Source organism: Mytilus californianus, unplaced genomic scaffold (genome assembly GCF_021869535.1).
Source record: "Mytilus californianus isolate M0D057914Y unplaced genomic scaffold, xbMytCali1.0.p SCAF_12, whole genome shotgun sequence".
Taxonomy (NCBI): domain Eukaryota; kingdom Metazoa; phylum Mollusca; class Bivalvia; order Mytilida; family Mytilidae; genus Mytilus; species Mytilus californianus.
The window spans coordinates 48,843,601-48,862,467 of record NW_026262604.1 but is presented as its reverse complement, the minus strand read 5'-3'; the positions used below and the strand labels follow the sequence as shown (position 1 = coordinate 48,862,467).

General features: G+C 32.9%; 1 protein-coding gene across 1 annotated transcript in view; it reads left to right on the top strand.

The window, feature by feature from the left end:
* LOC127721944 (protogenin-like) overlaps positions 1 to 18,867 on the top strand; it is a 106,346-nt gene that overhangs the window by 41,925 nt on the left and 45,554 nt on the right. The window contains exon 4 of the mRNA XM_052228791.1: positions 14,157 to 14,329. Coding sequence (XP_052084751.1) covers positions 14,157 to 14,329 — 173 coding nt within the window. The remainder of the gene's footprint in view (positions 1 to 14,156; positions 14,330 to 18,867) is intronic.

The window sequence follows — 18,867 nt, the reverse complement described above, 5'->3', positions numbered from 1 at the left end:
GACGAATCGAACAACCCATTGTTGGGTTGCTGCCACTGAATTGGTAGTTTTAACAAAATTTTGCAGTTTTTTGTTATTATTTTGAATATTATTCTAGGTAAATATATAAACTGTAAGCAGCAATAATGTTCAGCAGAGTAAGGTCTACAAAAAAGTTAATATGACCAAAATTGTCAATTGACCCCTTAAAGAGTTATTGCCCTTTAAAGACAATTTTACACAATTTGTTCAAGTTTGCTAACATTAAAAAATCTTCTTCTCTGAAATGCAGGTGAGCGATTCAGGCTCTTGAAAGCCTCTTGTTCTAAGAAGTTCCAATTTTTATTATACCCCACGTAACGAGTTGCGGAGGGTATAATGTTTTTGACCCGTCCGTCCGTCCGTCAGTCCGTCAGTCCTGTTTCTTGTCATTGCAACTCCTCTCAAACCACACAACAGAATTTCATGAAACCTTTTTAGATAATAAGGACATACTATGTAGTTGTGCATATCGACAGGAAATTACGATTCAATTCTTTTTCTAGGAGTTACACCCCTTTGAACTTATTTACTTTAATGTACTACTGCAACAGTTTGTCATCACAACTCCTTTCAAACCACACAACAGAATATCATGAAACCTTTTCAGATAATAATGACATACTATGTAGTTGTGCATATCTACAGGAAATTACGATTTAATTTTTTTTTCCAGGAGTTATGCCCCTTTGAACTTATTTGCCCAATATACTACTGCAACCTTTTGTCATCACAACTCCTCTCAAACCACACAACAGAATTTCATGAAACCTTTTCAGATAATGAGGACATACTACGTAGATGTGCATATCGACAGGAAATTACGATTCAATTTTTTCCAGGAGTTACGCCCCTTTGAACTTATTTGCCCAATATACTACTGCAACCTTTTGTCATCGTTACTCCTCTCAAACCACACAACAGAATTTCATGAAACCTTTTCAGATAATAAGGACATACTACGTAGATGTGCATATCGACAGGAAATTACGATTCAATTTTTTTTCTAGGAGTTACGCCCCTTTGAACTTATTTGCCCAATATACTACTGCAACCTTTTGTCATCGCAACTCCTCTCAAACCACACAACAGAATTTCATGAAACTGTGTAGATAATAAGGACATACTATGTAGATCTGCATATTGACAGGAAATTATGATTCAATTTTTTTTTCTGATACAATTTTTTTTTCTTACACTTATTTTATTTCTCCAATGACAATGTGGGGACGTGGGGTATGTGAGCGCGCTCACTTTAGGTTCTTTCATTGAAAATTCAATTTATAAAAACTAGGGATGTCAACTCGGTGAAAATTTACTAATCGAGTAATCATTGGACTTACCGAGCGATACTCGAGTACTCGCTCGGTAAAACATTTACAAAATGAAAACATAAAATCATACCCAAGTTATTTATTGTGGACCATTGTCTTATGAACGTAAAACCCTCAACATTATTACGTAGGACTAGATAATAGTCCAAGGAATGTTATATCAGAATTACTAGCTCATTTATTACATGTACTAATTAGGTAACAGGGGTTAAAAAAATTTGTTACAGCTCACTAGCCCAGGACTTATTGGTAGCAGGATTTTACTAGCCCTGTTGAAAGAGCTGCTAGCCCATCAAAACTGACCTGCTAGCCCGAGTATACCTTTCAAATTTAGAGTGGGTGTCCCTTGTTTTGAATGCGGCATTATACACGGTATTTGATAAAATAAATCAAATAAATTTTTGTTTTATTAATTATAACAATGATCTCTAGACATCTTTTTGGATATCCCTTGTACTATGGGTTGTTAAATATTTTCGGGCACAGAAAACATGTTCATTGATATTGTCATGTTAAACCAGTGGTTCAATTCGTATATTTGTTGTTCCCACATACAAAACAGACTTTTTATCAGCGAGATCGGGAAAATAACGGCAATATTCACAAAACTTCATCTCTTGTTTATCATCAGTAACAGTCGACCTTGCCCATGGGGAATCTTTCTGTCCATGACACTATAAATGTTTTTTTCCGCTTTTCCTGGTCGTACTTGGCATTTTTTGGGATAAATTTTCAGCCTCATTACCCCCTTCATCTACCGTTTTTCGTTTTAAAACTGACAAAGTTCCTGTGGTGGCCGTACTAAAATGTTTAGAAATAATTTGTGCATGGTTTCAAGCTCAAATTAACAGCTGTCCGACAAGACAGGTCAATATCGATCATTACATCATACACCCAAGTACCATTAATTGAAAATCTCGGCATAAGCAATGTACAATACTCCCTGTACTGAGAAATTGATATTGAAAGTACGTGAATTGCGATCAATACATGATACCGGTCCACCCAGAGTTAGTTGTTCTATTTTTAAAACATGTACAAAATCGGTTCAAATTTTTGGAATCCCGGATGACGTACGTAATTGAATCTGATTGGCTAAGATAGAATAGTGATAAGGGGATTTTCCACTTACTATTTTGGAAATGCCAAGAATTGTTTGTTACTAGTCCGTCGGGCATATTGAGTTACAAGTTTTAATTGCCCGAAGTGTAAAAGTCTAGTCCCGGGCGTCGGGCTAGTGGATTTTTTAACCCCTGGGTAAACTGGCAATAATCTAATCAAGAAATTAATTAATATCCATAGAAAAATGTTTACTTAAACAACAGAATTTGGGAACCATAAAAAACACATTTAATGATCAACAAAGGGGTGAAGATTACAACTTACTCAAGCCTTTAATCATTTTCTGAGGGTCGACTCACGGTGCAACAACTTTATTTTCATTTTAAAATATAATCTTGTCAAATTTTTTCTGGGACGACGCGATTTCTCAACTTTGTGAGGTAACTAAAAGTCCTGCTGATTGAAAATATATGCTCTGACGGTACAGAGGTAGGGGAATGACTAAGATTAGCTGTAAAAGTGTAAGCTTTGGAAAAGTGCTCTTGTATAGACTACCTCTGTTGGAGGAGTTTTGAATGACAGTAAAACGCAAACATTTGAATCGTATTTTAATTTTTTATTAATTTTGACTAATATTTAAAATCCCAGGAGGCGCTCTCAATGAAATTTTTTTTTTTTTAAGCTTAAGAAAGCAACAACATTCAAACAGAAAACCGTTTAGTCGAGTATCATTTTGGTATTCGATACTTGGCACTTCCGAGCGATACTCGAGTACTCGTTGACATCCCTAATCAAAACAGAAAATGCTTACCACTCCAAAGCACTCATCATATCTTACTACATTAACCTCATTTTTTCTGAATTTCTTAGATAAATTCAGTCAGATTAAGGCTTCCCCTTTTCCCCAACACTATACCCTGTTTTACATATAACACTTTGTACCTTTTTAATTGTTTTGGTTTCAATTGCTGCTTAAGAACACACTGGCCTAACTTTGTGTCAGATAACAGCTCAACTTCGTTTTCAACATTGGGGTCAGTTTCTTTTAACCACTTTTTTTGGCAAGATATATACATGTGTAGATACTGCGTGCTAATTTTTCATCATGATTTTTTATGGGTTCAAGTTTTAAGTTTTTTTGTCTAACAATCCAGTGCACTTTCCCTTTCACTGTGTGTGGGAAAAATTAACGTTCTTGTTTTTCCCTGTCATATTTTTGGTCTTTAGTCAGATCCTGTCTTTCAGGCTGCGTTAAGCCGTTTCATCAATCACCCACGCTGTATCACCCATCTCAACTGGTTTTCTTTTGAAAACCAAACAGACTCATACCGTTTACTAGTTATGTTTTAATAATATATTCTCAAGTTTCCCACTATCATCTACGACGACCTGTCAAGTATCAAATCAATTGTGAAGAATTTAAGCATACACAGAAGTTTCCTTTCAGTAAAGTTGCATTAGATTATTTTTATACTAGTTTTTTATATTTTTTGTTGGAAATGCTTTTGCAATTTTTTAACCTACAAAAGTATGAAAGTCCGTCGGGTGTAACTAATTATAACTACTGGTGGGAAGGTCCGAACCTGTAAATGGAAGGTCACGGACCTCAGACTACCACTAATTTGAACCCCTGCGTTTTAGAGTTATGCCCCTTTACAAATGGAAAAATTGCTGAAATATTCGTTTCTGAACTCTCCAACTTTAGTTTGCCTCAACCAAATATTATGAAACTTATGCACAATGCTAATTACCACAAAACACAGATCAAGTTCGAATTTTGGTAGCGTCACTTTTATCGTCCCTTTTATGGCCCTTTACAAATGGAAAAATTGCTGAATTTTTCGTTTCCGTTCTCAAACTTAAGTTTGCCTCAACTATTAATCTGACAGCCTGCTTGTTAGTACCATAATTTTACAATATTGGATTTGTATTACAAACTTGAAGTACAGGCTTTGAACCAAATCTTAGCTTTGTACTATGAAGGTACAATTAATATGTAGTACTTCTTTTTATGCTGTTATTTGATGGGAAATATTAATGAAACTATTTAACTAGTACAGAAAAGATTTTCACCTAGAATGTAGACTACACATTTAAAGTACAAAACTGTAACTAGAAGTCCAAATCCAGTACAAGTACTGTGAAATTATTGCACTGAAATAGTACAACAATTTTAAAGTACTGAAAAATATTACATTATTAAGGAACGTTTTCAGTACTGCTATAGTTTTAGTCAACTTACATGGGTATTTGGGTTATATTCATATGTGTTGTTAAAACATATCTGAAAGTAAAGGGGTTAAAGTTATCTTTGAGATGTTGCACCTCTCCCTCATAATAGCAGGTAAGAATTTCAGGTCACGTAAAGTAGTGCTATGATACTATTTCTGTCAGTCTATCTATTTTTATCTCATATGACTGTCATCGTAAATATCCGAATTAATTCAAAATACTTTAACATATATTTTTATCTGATGTCTCTACTAATCAGAAGTTCTAATCTTAAGGGCTCATAAAGGGTTACTGACTTTTTGAGAGTAACATTTACATTTTTATATTTTAATGTAGGTTTTTATCAATTTTTATATGCCCGTCAAATTTTTGACGGGACGTATTATGGTATACAAATGTCCGGCGTCCGTCCGTCTGTCCGTCTGTCCGGCGTAAACATGTCGCACGGTAACTTGAGAATGACTTATCCAAATTTCATGAAACTTAATATAGTTGTTTCTTATGATGGTCAAACGATCTGTATATTTTTTGGTGAAAATAAGATTAAAACTTTTTGAGTTACGGGACTTAGTAACTAAAACAGGTGTGTGTTTTTTTTCACATGTCGCGCCGTATCTCAAAAACAATTTATGATTATTGCTTAAAACTTTACATACTTCTTAGTTATATTAATTTTAAGATCTGTATACTTTTTGGTGATGATTCAAAATTTTATTTTAGAGATATTGAGTATTTTGTTAAAAAAGGGGGAGGGGTTTTTCACATGTCGCCCTGTATCTCAAAAACAGTTTATGATTATTGCTTAAAACTTTACACACTTCTTTGTTATATTAACCTTAAGATCTGTATACTTTTTGGTGATGATTCAAAATTTTATTTTTGAGTTATTGAGTATTTTGTAAAAAAAGGGGGAGGGGTTTTTCAGATGTCGTGCCGTATCTCAAAAACAATTTATGATTATTGCTTAAAATTTTACACACTTCTTAGTTATATTAATCTAAAGATCTGTATACTTTTTGGTTTTGATTTAAAATTTTATTTTTAAGATATTGATTTTTTTTTTTTTAAAAGGGGGGTTTTCACATGTCGCGCCGTATCTCAAAAATGATTTATGATTATTGCTTAAAATTTTACACACTTCTTAGTTATATTAATCTAAAGATCTGTATACTTTTTGGTTTTGATTCAAAATTTTATTTTTGAGATATTGATTTTTTTTTTTTTAAAAGGGGGGTTTTCACATGTTGAGCCAGATCTCAAAAACGATTTATGATTATTGCTTAAAATTTTACACACTTCTTAGTTATATTAATCTAAAGATCTGTATACTTTTTGGTTTTGATTCAAAATTTTATTTTAGAGATATTGAGTTTTTTGTAAAAAAAAAAAGAGGGTTTTCGCATGTCATGCCATATGTCAGAAACTATTTATGCTTATTGCATAAAAATTCACACACAAGACGAAGGGCGTATCATGCACTCATGGCGCAGCTGTTTATTGTAACTTCCAGCATAACTTGTGTGTTAGTTTATGGATCTCTCTGACATTGTACCACAGGGTTCCATATCACAAAGGGAATGCTGGGATTGATTTTGGGGGTAATTGCCTCAAACTTTTGGGAATTAGGGGCCAAACAAGGGGAAAAAACAAGCATTTTTCTAGTTTCATGACAATAACTTGTGTGTAAGTGTATAGATCTTTATGAAATTGTACTACAAAGTTCCATATCACAAAGGGAACGCTGGGATTGATTTTGGGGGTAATTGCCTCAAGATTTTAGGAATTAGGGGCCAAAAAAGGGGCAAAAAACAAGCATTTTTCTAGTTTCATGACAATAACTTCTGTGTAAGTGTATGGATCTTTCTGAAACTGTACTACAAGGTTCCATATCACAAAGAGAAAGCTGGAATTGAGTTTGGGGGTAATTGCCCGAAACATTTAGGAATAAGGGGCCAAAAATGGGCCAAAAATAAGCATTTTTCTAGTTTCAAGACAATAACTTATGTTCAAGTGTATGGATCTTTCTGAAATTGTACTACAAGGTTCCATATCACACAGGGAATGCTGGGATTGTTTTTGGGGGTTATGCCTCAAAATTTAAGGAATAAGGGGCCAAAAAAGGGGCAAAAAACAAGCATTTATCTAGTTTCATGACAATAACTTGTGTGTAAGTGTATGGATCTTTATAGGGATTTTTTTTTTCCCTTTTATTTTCTTTAAAATTTTCCATTTTAAATTGGTTATTTCTGATTTATATGTGCAAATAATAATGATATGGTTTGAATAGGTAAATTAATAATTTATAAGTTCTTAGACCACATTCATTCTGTGTCAGAAACATATGCTGTGTCAAATATTTAATCACAATCCAAATTCAGTGTGTATCAAGCTTGAATGTTGTGTCCATACTTGCCCCAACTGTTATGGGTTCGACCTCTGCAGTCATATCAAGCTGCGCCCAGCGGAGCATTTTATTGTATTCAAGTCAATATACCATTCTAAAGTGTAAATTGTATGGAACAAGATCGTGTTTGTGTCAATTTTTTTATCCCAAGCATGTTTTCCTACATATCGTGTGTCACGATTTTTATGCTTTGGATATCATTCCCAGTCCAAATTTACTGACAAAAACTCTTTGAATAAATAAAAAAATCCCAGTTTTGTAATCACTGAAATTTGTGACTCGCCGCGATTTGCATTCTTTGACAACACGTACTACTTGTACCTGAATATGTCGGGCCTTTCCTGTAATTAATCACCTGTTCTCAGAATATAATGTAGTCATCATAGAGCATCAAAATATATTGACTGAATTATTTTGGTTAAATTGCTCGATGAACCAGGAAAACTGAATTTTGCGATAGGAAGTTTTGAATGAAATGAAGTTGTAATTTTAGATGGGCAGGCGGGATGAAAATCTATCTATTAATTTTAATTGGCCTTAAAGCAGTTTCATATACTTAGCTTAAGGTACTTTTTCTTGGAGTGTTTTAAAGATCTCAATGTATGGCTTTATAATTTCTATTTCATAAAATTCAGATCTTCAAGTGATTTTATATTTGCTATCAAAATGATTTACATGTATGTTTAAAAAAAGCCTTGTATGACATGGATTATAGACAATAATTTTCAAGGAGTGAAACACTACGATGTCCATTTATTGACCTAAAATGGCCATTGTGACACCCACATACAGCCAGAATTAGGAATATATTCTAAGATGGTGATAAAATATATTCCCACCAACAAACTATTTCTGCAGGAGAATTTAAGAACATCTTATCTTAACAAATCGATAAAATACCATAAGGAAATAATTGTATTTGAGATGTTGTATAGATACAAGTTTCTGTCTGTCACTGCATTAAAAGGAAAGTTGCAATGAGTATAGTGTTTACTTTCATAATATATAGTCTTTGATTTATTGATTTGGATACTGCCATGAGATTATACAAGAAAGTGCTTTCCTAAAATCTTGGCAGCCTTTTGAGAACCAGAATTAAAGATGGTATTTAAAAAATATACAAACAAAATAGAAAAGCACAGCCAAGCTTCATTTTAACTTCTTTTTTTTTCATTTAAATCTTTAAAGTTATTTCCATTGTGATGTACAATGATGTATTTAAGACATTAAAACAATGATTTTAATTTAATTTTATTTTTTTAACATAAAGTGTTAAAAAACGGAAGTTGATTGTATCATTATAAAATTTAACAAAACCACAATTTCCCATGACAGGTTTATAATACAAATATGAATGCATATCAAAAATGTGTTTGAGTAAATATGAATAAAAAGAGATGTGGGGTATACATCAATGGGATAGCCATCAAATGACGAAAGCTAGCAAAGACATTCAGAGGGCAACATTCAGTTTTCAACAACAAAATTAGGGTTCAATTAAAAAAAAAAAATGCAAGAAGCTCTTTAAATACGTTTCAAGTCCAAAAAAGTTGAGGTCCTGAGTTCGAAACCCCAACAGGGTCAAAACAAAGACTTTAAAATTGGTTTTTGCTGCTTCGAATTCTCAGTCAAGCATGATGCATTGTGGAGTTAAAAAGAGCAAAGACTTGTTGGCTCAGAGTCAGAATAATGTGTCCGTATAGGGTGACATGTCTTCCTGCAACTGTTACCTTGTGAACTACCACGTTAAAAGTCAGGCTCAGTGTTTCGGTCTAGTACAAAGCAGGTTTAATATTCATATTACAGTGACATGTTCTCATCCTGAATTTGCATTTAATATGCCGCTGGACGTTAATCAGCCATCCATCATCATCATCATCCATAAAATTTGTGAATGATTTGATACATGTATACAATCAAAGACCTGCCATCAACACTCAATTCTCCAAATAACAGAAAACTTTAAGATACGAATTACAACAACTGCCTACAAGCCTCCTCTCATGGGACAGGCACATAATTGGCTAGAGGTATAGGGGGAGGGTTGAGATCTCACAAAACATGTTTAACACCGCCACATTTTTTCACCTGTATCAAGTGACAGGAGCCTCTGGCCTTTGTTTGTCTTGTGTGGTTTTTTTTAAATTTTAGTTCGTTTATATGTTTTGGACTTTAGTGTGACTTCCATTTTCAGTGAACTAGTACACATTTTTGCTTAAGGGCCAGCTCAAGCCTGCCTCCGTTTGCGGGATTTTCTCGCTGTGTTGAAGACCCATTGGTGGCCTTGAGCTGTTTTCTGCTCTTTGGACGGGTTATTGTCTCTTGACACATTCCCCATTTCCATTCTCAATTTTACATTATAATATTACTGTGTGCACTTGAGATCTCAATCTTCCCCCTTTTTATTCTTGATCACAGTAAATAACAACTTGACACATGCATCTAAATGAAATTGTCTGTCATATTTGATTTGTCAATTTTACAGTAATTTACAAATTCTGAAATGTCTTGATACTGAAGACCTAATTACAATACAATACAGATCTGTTATTTACCCCATCCTATAAGTCATGGATCCATTTAATATGAAGTCAAAGAAATGCACTGACTTTTGAGGGTCTGGATGGGGTTTACAGAATAGAGAATACTGGGCAAAAAATAGAGAATAATGGACGAAAAAACAAAGAATAGAGAATAATGGACGAAAAAAACAAAGAATAGAGAATAACGGACAAAAAAAACCCAAAAAATACAGAACAATGGACAAAAAAAAGTAAAAAAAAAAAGAGGAAATGGACGAAAAAAACATAAATAGAAAATAATGGACGAAAAAAAAACAAAAAATAGAGAACAATGGACGAAAAAAACTAAAAAAAAAAAGAGGAATGGATGAAAAAAACCAAAAAAGGAGAATTTAATGGATGAAAAAAACAAAAATAGAGAATAATGGACGAAAATTCAAAGAAATGAGAATAATGGACGAAAAAAAACAAAAATAGAGAATTATGGACCAAAAAAACAAAAATAGAGATTGATGGATGAAAAAAAAACCAAATATAGAGAATAATGGACGACAAAATTAAAGAATAGAGAACAAGGATGCTCTAATACATGTATAAAGAAGAGAGAATAATGGACCAAGAACAAATTGAGAAAAATTGCCTAAGACATTATAGAATTACAGAAATTAATACCCCCATCAAGACCTTCATTTATTGGATGGACAAAATTACATCAGACTACTTATTTGCACTGTAATTGCTTCAAGATTAAATAAAATTAATCTGTCATCTCAAGTAAATTATGGTCCAGTCTTTTACTCAAAACATCATTACATTAAACTTTTTGCATTTGTTATAATGTAATCACTTGAATTACTATTCTTAAAATCTTTTAAATGACCAAAACATTAGCAATTGACATCTAAAAATATTTTAGAAGACACCGCCATTTTAGAGGAGTGCTCACTTTATACTGGTACAATATTCAGATTATCTTTGGTTGGTTGATTGATTGATTGATGTTTAATGCCACTTTAAGCACTCTTGGCTATTTCTTGGTATACCGTTGATGGAAAAAGCTAGAGTCATGGAAAGAACCACGATCTTTGGCAGGAAAACTGGTAATCCTAATCCAATAAGATTGGAGTCAAACGCCTCATCCCGATGTACAAAAAAAAGGTCATTCCAAGAATTTACGACCCTCTGAAATAAATCTCAGCATGCTCATAAACAATGCCAGTAGTTGTATGTCACCTCTTATTGTTTTTTTCTCGCTTGCAACAAAGTCACGGTATGCGAGACATAGGTATTACTATCCGGCGGTGGCAGCAGCGTAAACTATTTGTATAAAGTTTTATATTTCAGATGGTAGAAGACCTGGATGCTTCAGATATTGTATGCAGATACCTTATGTTACAAAGTTTCTGTCAATCATATGTCCATTGGCTTTGACCTCATTTTCATGGTTCAGCGACTGCTTGAAAAAAAAAAAAGATTTTTTTTGTCATGTGAATTTCTCACTTATTATGATTAATACATGTAATAGGATAACTATATTTGGTATATGGGATCCTTGCAACGTCTAAATGTTTGTCAGACAGCGTTCACCTGACCTTGACCTCATTTAATGGATCAGTGATCAAGGTTAAAGTTACGTGATTAGGTCTGTTTCTCAAATTCTATAAGCAGTAGGTCAACTATATTTGGTGTAGGGAACGATGTAATGGGTACATGTCAGTCTGGCAGGTTTCATCCGACCTAGACCTCATTTTCAATGTTAAGTTCTTTGTGTTTTAGTCTGTTTTTCAAGTAGTATAAGCAATAGGTCAACTAAATTTGGTGAATGGAATGATTATAAGAGGTACAAGTCTTTCTTGCAGGTATCATCTGACCTTGACCTCATTTTCATGGTTCATCGTTCAATGTTAAGTTTTTGTGTTTTTGTCTTTTTTTCAAGTACTATAAGCAAAAGGTCAACCTTACTTGGTGTATGGAAAGATTGTAAGGTGTACATGTCTGTCTGGAAGGTATCATCTGACCTTGACCTCATTTTTATGGTTCAATGGTCAATGTTAAGTTTTTGTGTTTTGGTCTGTTTTTCAAATACTAATAGCAATAGGTCAGCTTTGGTGTATGGAATAATTGTAAGGTGCACATGTCTGTCTGGCAGGTATCATTTGACCTTGACCTCATATTTATGGTTCATTTCAGTGTTAAGTTTTTTGTGTTTTGGTCTGTTTTTCAATTAGCATACGCAATAGGTCAACTATATTTGGTGTATAAAAAAAATTTGTAAGGTGTATATGTCTGTCTGACACAATTTATCTAACCTTGACCTCATTGTCATAGATTTTTTTTAAATGTTAAGTTTCTGCAATGCTTTTATTAAAACCTTTATCTTTAAGACTTTCAACATAAAATCAATGATCAGTAAAACAGGCGAGACATTTCAGCGGGTGCACTCTTGTTTTGTCTGGGAGAGAACTGGGTGTTGACGGCAGATCTTTCATTAATTCTGTTAAATTTATCCACAACTTTTATAGACTACATAAGAAAGATTAATGACACTATCCTATACACACTCCATCTATAAATAAAGACTGTATGTTTCCTGCTAGCGGTGTTCCCCCTTGAAAACTCTTAAAGTATCCTGATAAACAGGGAATTTTGCAATACCTTCTTGTATCTGGAAATTATAGTATCGCATCCATAACACAATCTATAAGAAACTGTTATTTCTGAAATTATTGCCTGTAGTTATTAAAGGGGTAGCTCAGAACAAAAGACACAAATGCGAGATTAATTATTGCAATTTAAGGATATGTGGCATACAAATAATGCTATTAAAATTTAAAATGCACATTTTTATTTTTGGTTGATTGATTGATTGGTGCTGAATTCACACTTTATTTTTGCAACACCCAACTCATCACAATTTTCGTAATGATAGAAACATTGCAAAAAATTCTGAATTTATATAACAATAGCATCAATTCAACCAATATTGCATTACAATTCTGCTAAAAGGCATTGTGGAGAACATTGTTATTCTAGATGTTATCGGCTGTTTTGTTGTCTCATTGATGTGTAACCAACATCATTTAAGCAAATTAATCTGTTTAATGTAGAAATCATTAAACACTATCTGTTACCACTGTTTGTAGATTTGCTGCAGAAACTTAATAAATGAACGCTGCAGAAACTTAATAAATGAACACTTAAAATGTTAAAATCATATTCAAATGTATAACATTTATAATTTTATCTTTAAACCATGTGTCACTTAATTTTAGCTGTATTGAGAAAAAATGTCAGAAAATATATAAACAAATAAGGAAAAAAACAGTTTCGTACGTCATATCCAATTATGTAAATTTTTTTTATAACATACCAAACACAATATACCGTTTGGTGTAATTGCAAATGAGTCAAATATGATGTAATTCAATAAAATTTATACATCCTTAAAAATTTGAGACCTTTTGGTCATATGTGTGAATCTGTATTCATAGACCACCAGTGTATTAATAGACCACTTTTGCCTTAAATCTCTTGAGTGGTCCATGGTCATAGTCTTAATAGAGATTTGACTGTAGTAAATTTTAGCTTAAATGTTCTATACCAATCAGAAAATTTTAAGAATAATTTTTGTTATAATAGAATATAAATATTGTTCTAAATAATTACATTGCAACACACAAACTCAACAATAATAGCATAATTCTGACATTTATAAATAAAACATGTTTGCTATATAAATAATTTTACCATAAAAAAAATAACATAAAAAACTGGGTGTGATTTGTTTATTCATTAAATTCTCACTAGTGGAAACAGACTTCAAAGTAAACTGATACTTTGCCTGCGAATCAGTGTATTTTTAGTTCTACAGGGCTAAAAAGGTCTCTAGATAATGACTGAAACTGGTAATTATAGTATAGTAACACCCATACTTATCAAAAGATCTTAAATAGAAAATGTGTGTCAGTTCAAACTTCAAACTACAGTACATGTAGAAATGGAAAAAGAAGCAATATGTATAAGGCTTATTATATCATGACACAATTAAGATCCCTACATACACTTGACAATATATATCAAAACTAAGGAACTTACTTTTTTGCTGTTTTTTCATCTCAGAGGCATAATGAGACTAAAAGCTTTACCTTTCTGCTAGTACTAGACAGCACCTAGCACAGGTTCCTAATGGGAAGGGATATTATTGCCGAAAACAAGACAAACTGAGCCTCAAAGGAGTATTATCTTCTCCAAAGCTCTAATTTCTTATTTTAACATAAACTTTTGTCATAGAATATAAAAAAAAGAGTAATAGGTTCAATAGCAATGGTAAGACCACTATACTTGGGATTCATTATTATTCATGGCTGTTGGGATACAAATGGCGTTCATTTTGAGGGCATAGGTAAATCACAAATTAAGTGGTTCAACAAAGTATAAAAGCAGACTTTGGCGAAAAAAGAAAATACACTGTTTTTCCTCAATCCATGAAGATTGATACCCATAAAAATAAATGAATCCACTGTAGACACCAAACAATTTGATAAACTGCATTTGTACATATTTTATTTCGTTCATGTTTTTCAGGTATATAACCCTCTACTCAGGAATATTACAGATACACAATATATCAGAGTCTGATGCGGGTTCCTTCCACTGCTCAGTATACCAAAGTTTTAACAAAGTCAACAATGTACCTGTAACAATTGATCTGATATGGCAGCACAGTCGTGTCCAGGCAGGACTCAAAGTTATAGCAGGTAGGCAGCACAGTCGTGTCCTCAGTTATAACAGGTAATGGCAGCACAGTCGTGTCCAGGCGGGACTCAAAGTTATAACAGGTAATGGCAGCATAGTCGTGTCCAGGCGGGACTCAAAGTAATAACAGGTAATGGCAGCATAGTAGTGTCCAGGCGGGACTCAAAGTAATAACAGGTAATGGCAGCATAGTCGTGTCCAGTCAGGACTCAAAGTAATAACAGGTAATGGCAGCATAGTCGTGTCCAGGCGGGACTCAAAGATATAACAGGTAATGGCAGCACAGTCGTGTCCAGTCAGGACTCAAAGTAATAACAGGTAATGGCAGCATAGTCGTGTCCAGGCGGGACTCAAAGATATAACAGGTAATGGCAGCACAGTCGTGTCCAGTCAGGACTCAAAGTTATAACAGGCACTTGTTTGAGTTTGGTATGTTAATTTTTTTTTTAATGCCCCATTTACAATAGAAGAGGATTGAGCCTGGGTGGCCAAGTTATTGAACTACTATTTCACTAGCTTGTCAACATTGAGGTTGTGAGTTAGAATCTGGCACATGGCAGATGCGATTGACTCCAATCTTAATTGACTGGGATTGTCAGTTTTCCTACCTAAGATCATTGGTTCTCTCTGGCACTCTGTCTTCCTCCACCAATAAAAATTTACCGCCACAAGATAGCACAATAGAGCAGAAAGTGGTGTTAAACACCAATCAATCAATCAACCAATAGAAGAGGGGCATTAAGAATGTTTTCTGGTCTGTGCCTGTGTCTGTGTGTCTGTCAGTCTCTGTTTTAATCTATCCATGCATAAATTCATCCAATATCAGGTTAAAGTTTTTGGTTGAGGTAGTTTACCATGAAATTGTGGTCAAATCAATATCAGGTTAAAGTTTTTGGTTGATGCAGTTTACCATGAAATTGTGGTCAAATCAATATCAGGTTAAAGTTTTTGGTTGAGGTAGTTTACCATGAAATTGTGGTCAAATCAATATCAGGTTAAAGTTTTTGGTTGATGCAGTTTACCATGAAATTGTGGTCAAATCAATATCAGGTTAAAGTTTTTGGTTGAGGTAGTTTACCATGAAATTGTGGTCAAATCAATATCAGGTTAAAGTTTTTGGTTGATGCAGTTTACCATGAAATTGTGGTCAAATCAACTTGAAACTTCATTATGATTTGAACCTTTAAAAATATATATGCCAAATTAAGGATTTAACCAAGATTTTGTGTTTCACCAAGAATGGAAATGTGATAGTGTGAGCAGTGCATGGTATCATGTGGACAAATATTCTTGTTTAATCTATAATTCTAAAATAATCTTGTTTTTATTCATTAATCCTGGTTTTATTTAATTTCATCATAATATTTTGCTTTCACAAGGAATCATTATAAAGGAATCATTTAGTTCTTCATTTAACAGTAGGGTGCATGAATCTATGTCAACGATCTAAGTCAAGGCTGTGTTTTCTCAGACAGACAAAATCAATAGCCATTATGAAGATCTTAATATATCTGTAATTCCTCAGAACTTATAAGGATAATTTCTGTCTAGAATGTGAGAGGTCATGAGTTGACACTCCTATTCATAGAGGCTTGTATCTCCTGCCCTCAAATTAAAAACGGAGGTGGGGAAAATTAGTCTCTTGTACTTTTAAAGGATTAAAAGGCTTTAAAAATTACAAAACACGTTTTTCAGACATGTGAATAAATTTAGATATAATGGGTGTGTCCATGGTAAACAATTAGACTGTTTTCTTTAAATTATACAGCAAGATAGGATACATAGAAAAAAAAAATAAGTAAAGGGTTTGACATTAATGGCTGTCCATGTACGGCATGTCTGTGCATTTATCAATTTTCCCTTTGTCCTTCCAACCCACTTTTATATCTGATATCATTTCTGAACCACTTAATTGACTTGATTTTGTGAATTTTACTTTTTCAAAATCTTACTAACATAATGACATGTACTTTATATGTCATATCTGCAAAGTACAAATCACAATTTTTTATCAACCTCTCATCCTAAACTCCTCTGTAGAATTTAATGAAACTATCTCAGAATGTTCACCTTATAATACCATTGTGACCTACTGTAAATTCAGAAATTATTGCGATGTTTTTATTATTGTGAAAAATGCGACAGGTTTATAATCGCAATAATTTAAACTCGTATTTTGAAATTTTTATATGAATTAAACATGATTTTTCTCAATATCGCAAAAATTAAAATCGCATTTTAGACTTAAATGACAAAATCGCAATAATAAATGCACGCAATAATTTCTGAATTTACAGTATTCTCTTTTACCATATTAGACTGTTTCTTTTAAAATTATACAGCAATATCATAAGGATACAAAGATAGATACAAAATAAACACAGGTTTTTGACATTAATGGCTGTCTGATTGCCTGTGACAAGTTTAAGTAACAAGCTTAAGTAGACAACCAAAAACTTAAATACCCTAGCCCAACTGGAAAAGAAAATGTTTTCTTAAACTAAAGAGAAATAACAGAATCTATCATGTACACCAATGTCTCTAATCAATGATGGAAATGGGATTCATTGACAGCATATACAAATTGACTTATTAACACCCCCCCCCCCCCCCCCCTCTAAACCCAACTCTCTTCGAGGTAGGTGGAATAAAGTGATGGGGTCTCCAACTTGTCAATCTGTCCTTTTGTCTTTCCATCCCACTATTGTATCTGCGATTGTTCCTGAACTGCTTAGCTGAATTTTGCGAAATTTTTTCTAAATCTTACTCACACAGTCCTACAACTAAGCCCAAGAAATCACATTAAAATGATGTTGGATTGAAAATCATCTTATCAGATACACCACTTAGAAAACACAAAATTTTCAAATAAATTTGTCACTTCAATTATAAGTTTGATTGTTAATGAATACCACATGTTTCATTTTCTTGATAATAGGTGGTAATTGTTGCATGAAGGATACACAACACTTATCAATATTTATAAATGTGAATATTTAGTCAATTACAAACATAAACATGTAATACAAATTAAAAATTATAGGAAGACAAATTAAAATTAATTTTTTTTTCAATGTGTAGGGGAAATATAACATCACAAACTTTCCTTCAGCCTTTTTTAATATTTAATTTCAATGAGTAGTTATAAAAATGTTAAAATAAAACAAAATTTCAATTAATTTCATTGTTCTGTCCTAGAATGGTAATATCAGAAACTAGACACATAGTGTATTATCATCTCTGCTGAAAAGAAACTCCGTTTTTTTGTTTTGTTTTGTTTTAAACATCTGTTTGTTAAGTTATATTATCTGTCCCTTTATCAGCATGAGACGACAGATTTATAGCTCTAGTTAACCATTTTATAATTGAGAGAAGATATGAAATTAACCCTGCTCGTGCGGGTGCACTTGACTCCAATCTTAATTGACTAGGATTGTCAGTTTTCCTATCGAAGGTTGGTGGTCTTCTCCGGGCACTCCGGCTTCCTCCACCAATAAAAACTGGCCGCCACGAAATAGCCCAAAAGCAGTGCTTAAAAGTGGCGTTAAAACACCAAAAATCAAATCAAATCAATCAAGATATGAAATTTTCACTTTGAAGGGCTTAGATGCAAGACTGTCATATGATCTTTTGCACCTGCTATTTTCATTTCTTCATCTGAATAATTTTGAAGAGTTTAATATGGCAATATATATGACATGTACTTTGTTATATATCCACAGGTGGGTAAACATTTGCATCCAATTTGCCACCTAAACTCTTTATCAGAATTTAAAGAAATTTCGTCAAAATCTTCGCCATATAATACTGCTAATTCTGAAATTTTTGAAATGTTTTTATTGTATTGTAATTTGCCATGAGATTGGTGCATTAGAAAATGCATAGAAATAGTTGATTGAGTCTGTAGTGTCGTAAAACTAGAGAACAAGTCTCTTCTGGTGTAAAATTGGAACAAAGATTAAAAATAAGTGACAGTATCATTATCAGTTATACAGAAGCTTACATAAAAGACATCACATTTCAAATTAAAGTCTTGTTTTGAGCAATTTATGTTTGTTAAGATCTGTCCATGTCAACATAATCTCTTATTAAGCTTAATAATTAGTTATCTTGTATTTCAATCAGTTTGAAATGTAACACTTGTATAACACATATATATAATTCATTAAAATTCAATGATAACAATGGACCAAGTGTATGATAAATTGATTATAGAAACTATAAAACTGATACATATGTTAGATTTATTAATGTTTTTATATGTTTAACATTTGCATCTAATTAATTGAAAAAGATATGTGTTATGATCTTTTTGTACAGAAGAATCCTGAAACTCAGAAATTTTTGAAATGTTCTAATCTTATTATATTGAAATTTGCAACGAGATAGGTGTTGTTGTTGATAGCATTATTTGTATGTACCCTTTCCTGAGATCACAATTGTTAAACCAGCTTTTGTATGAATTCTTCAACAATTATAATAATAAATGTACACACTAATTTGTAAATTAACAGTACAGGGTATTCTGCACCTCAAATTT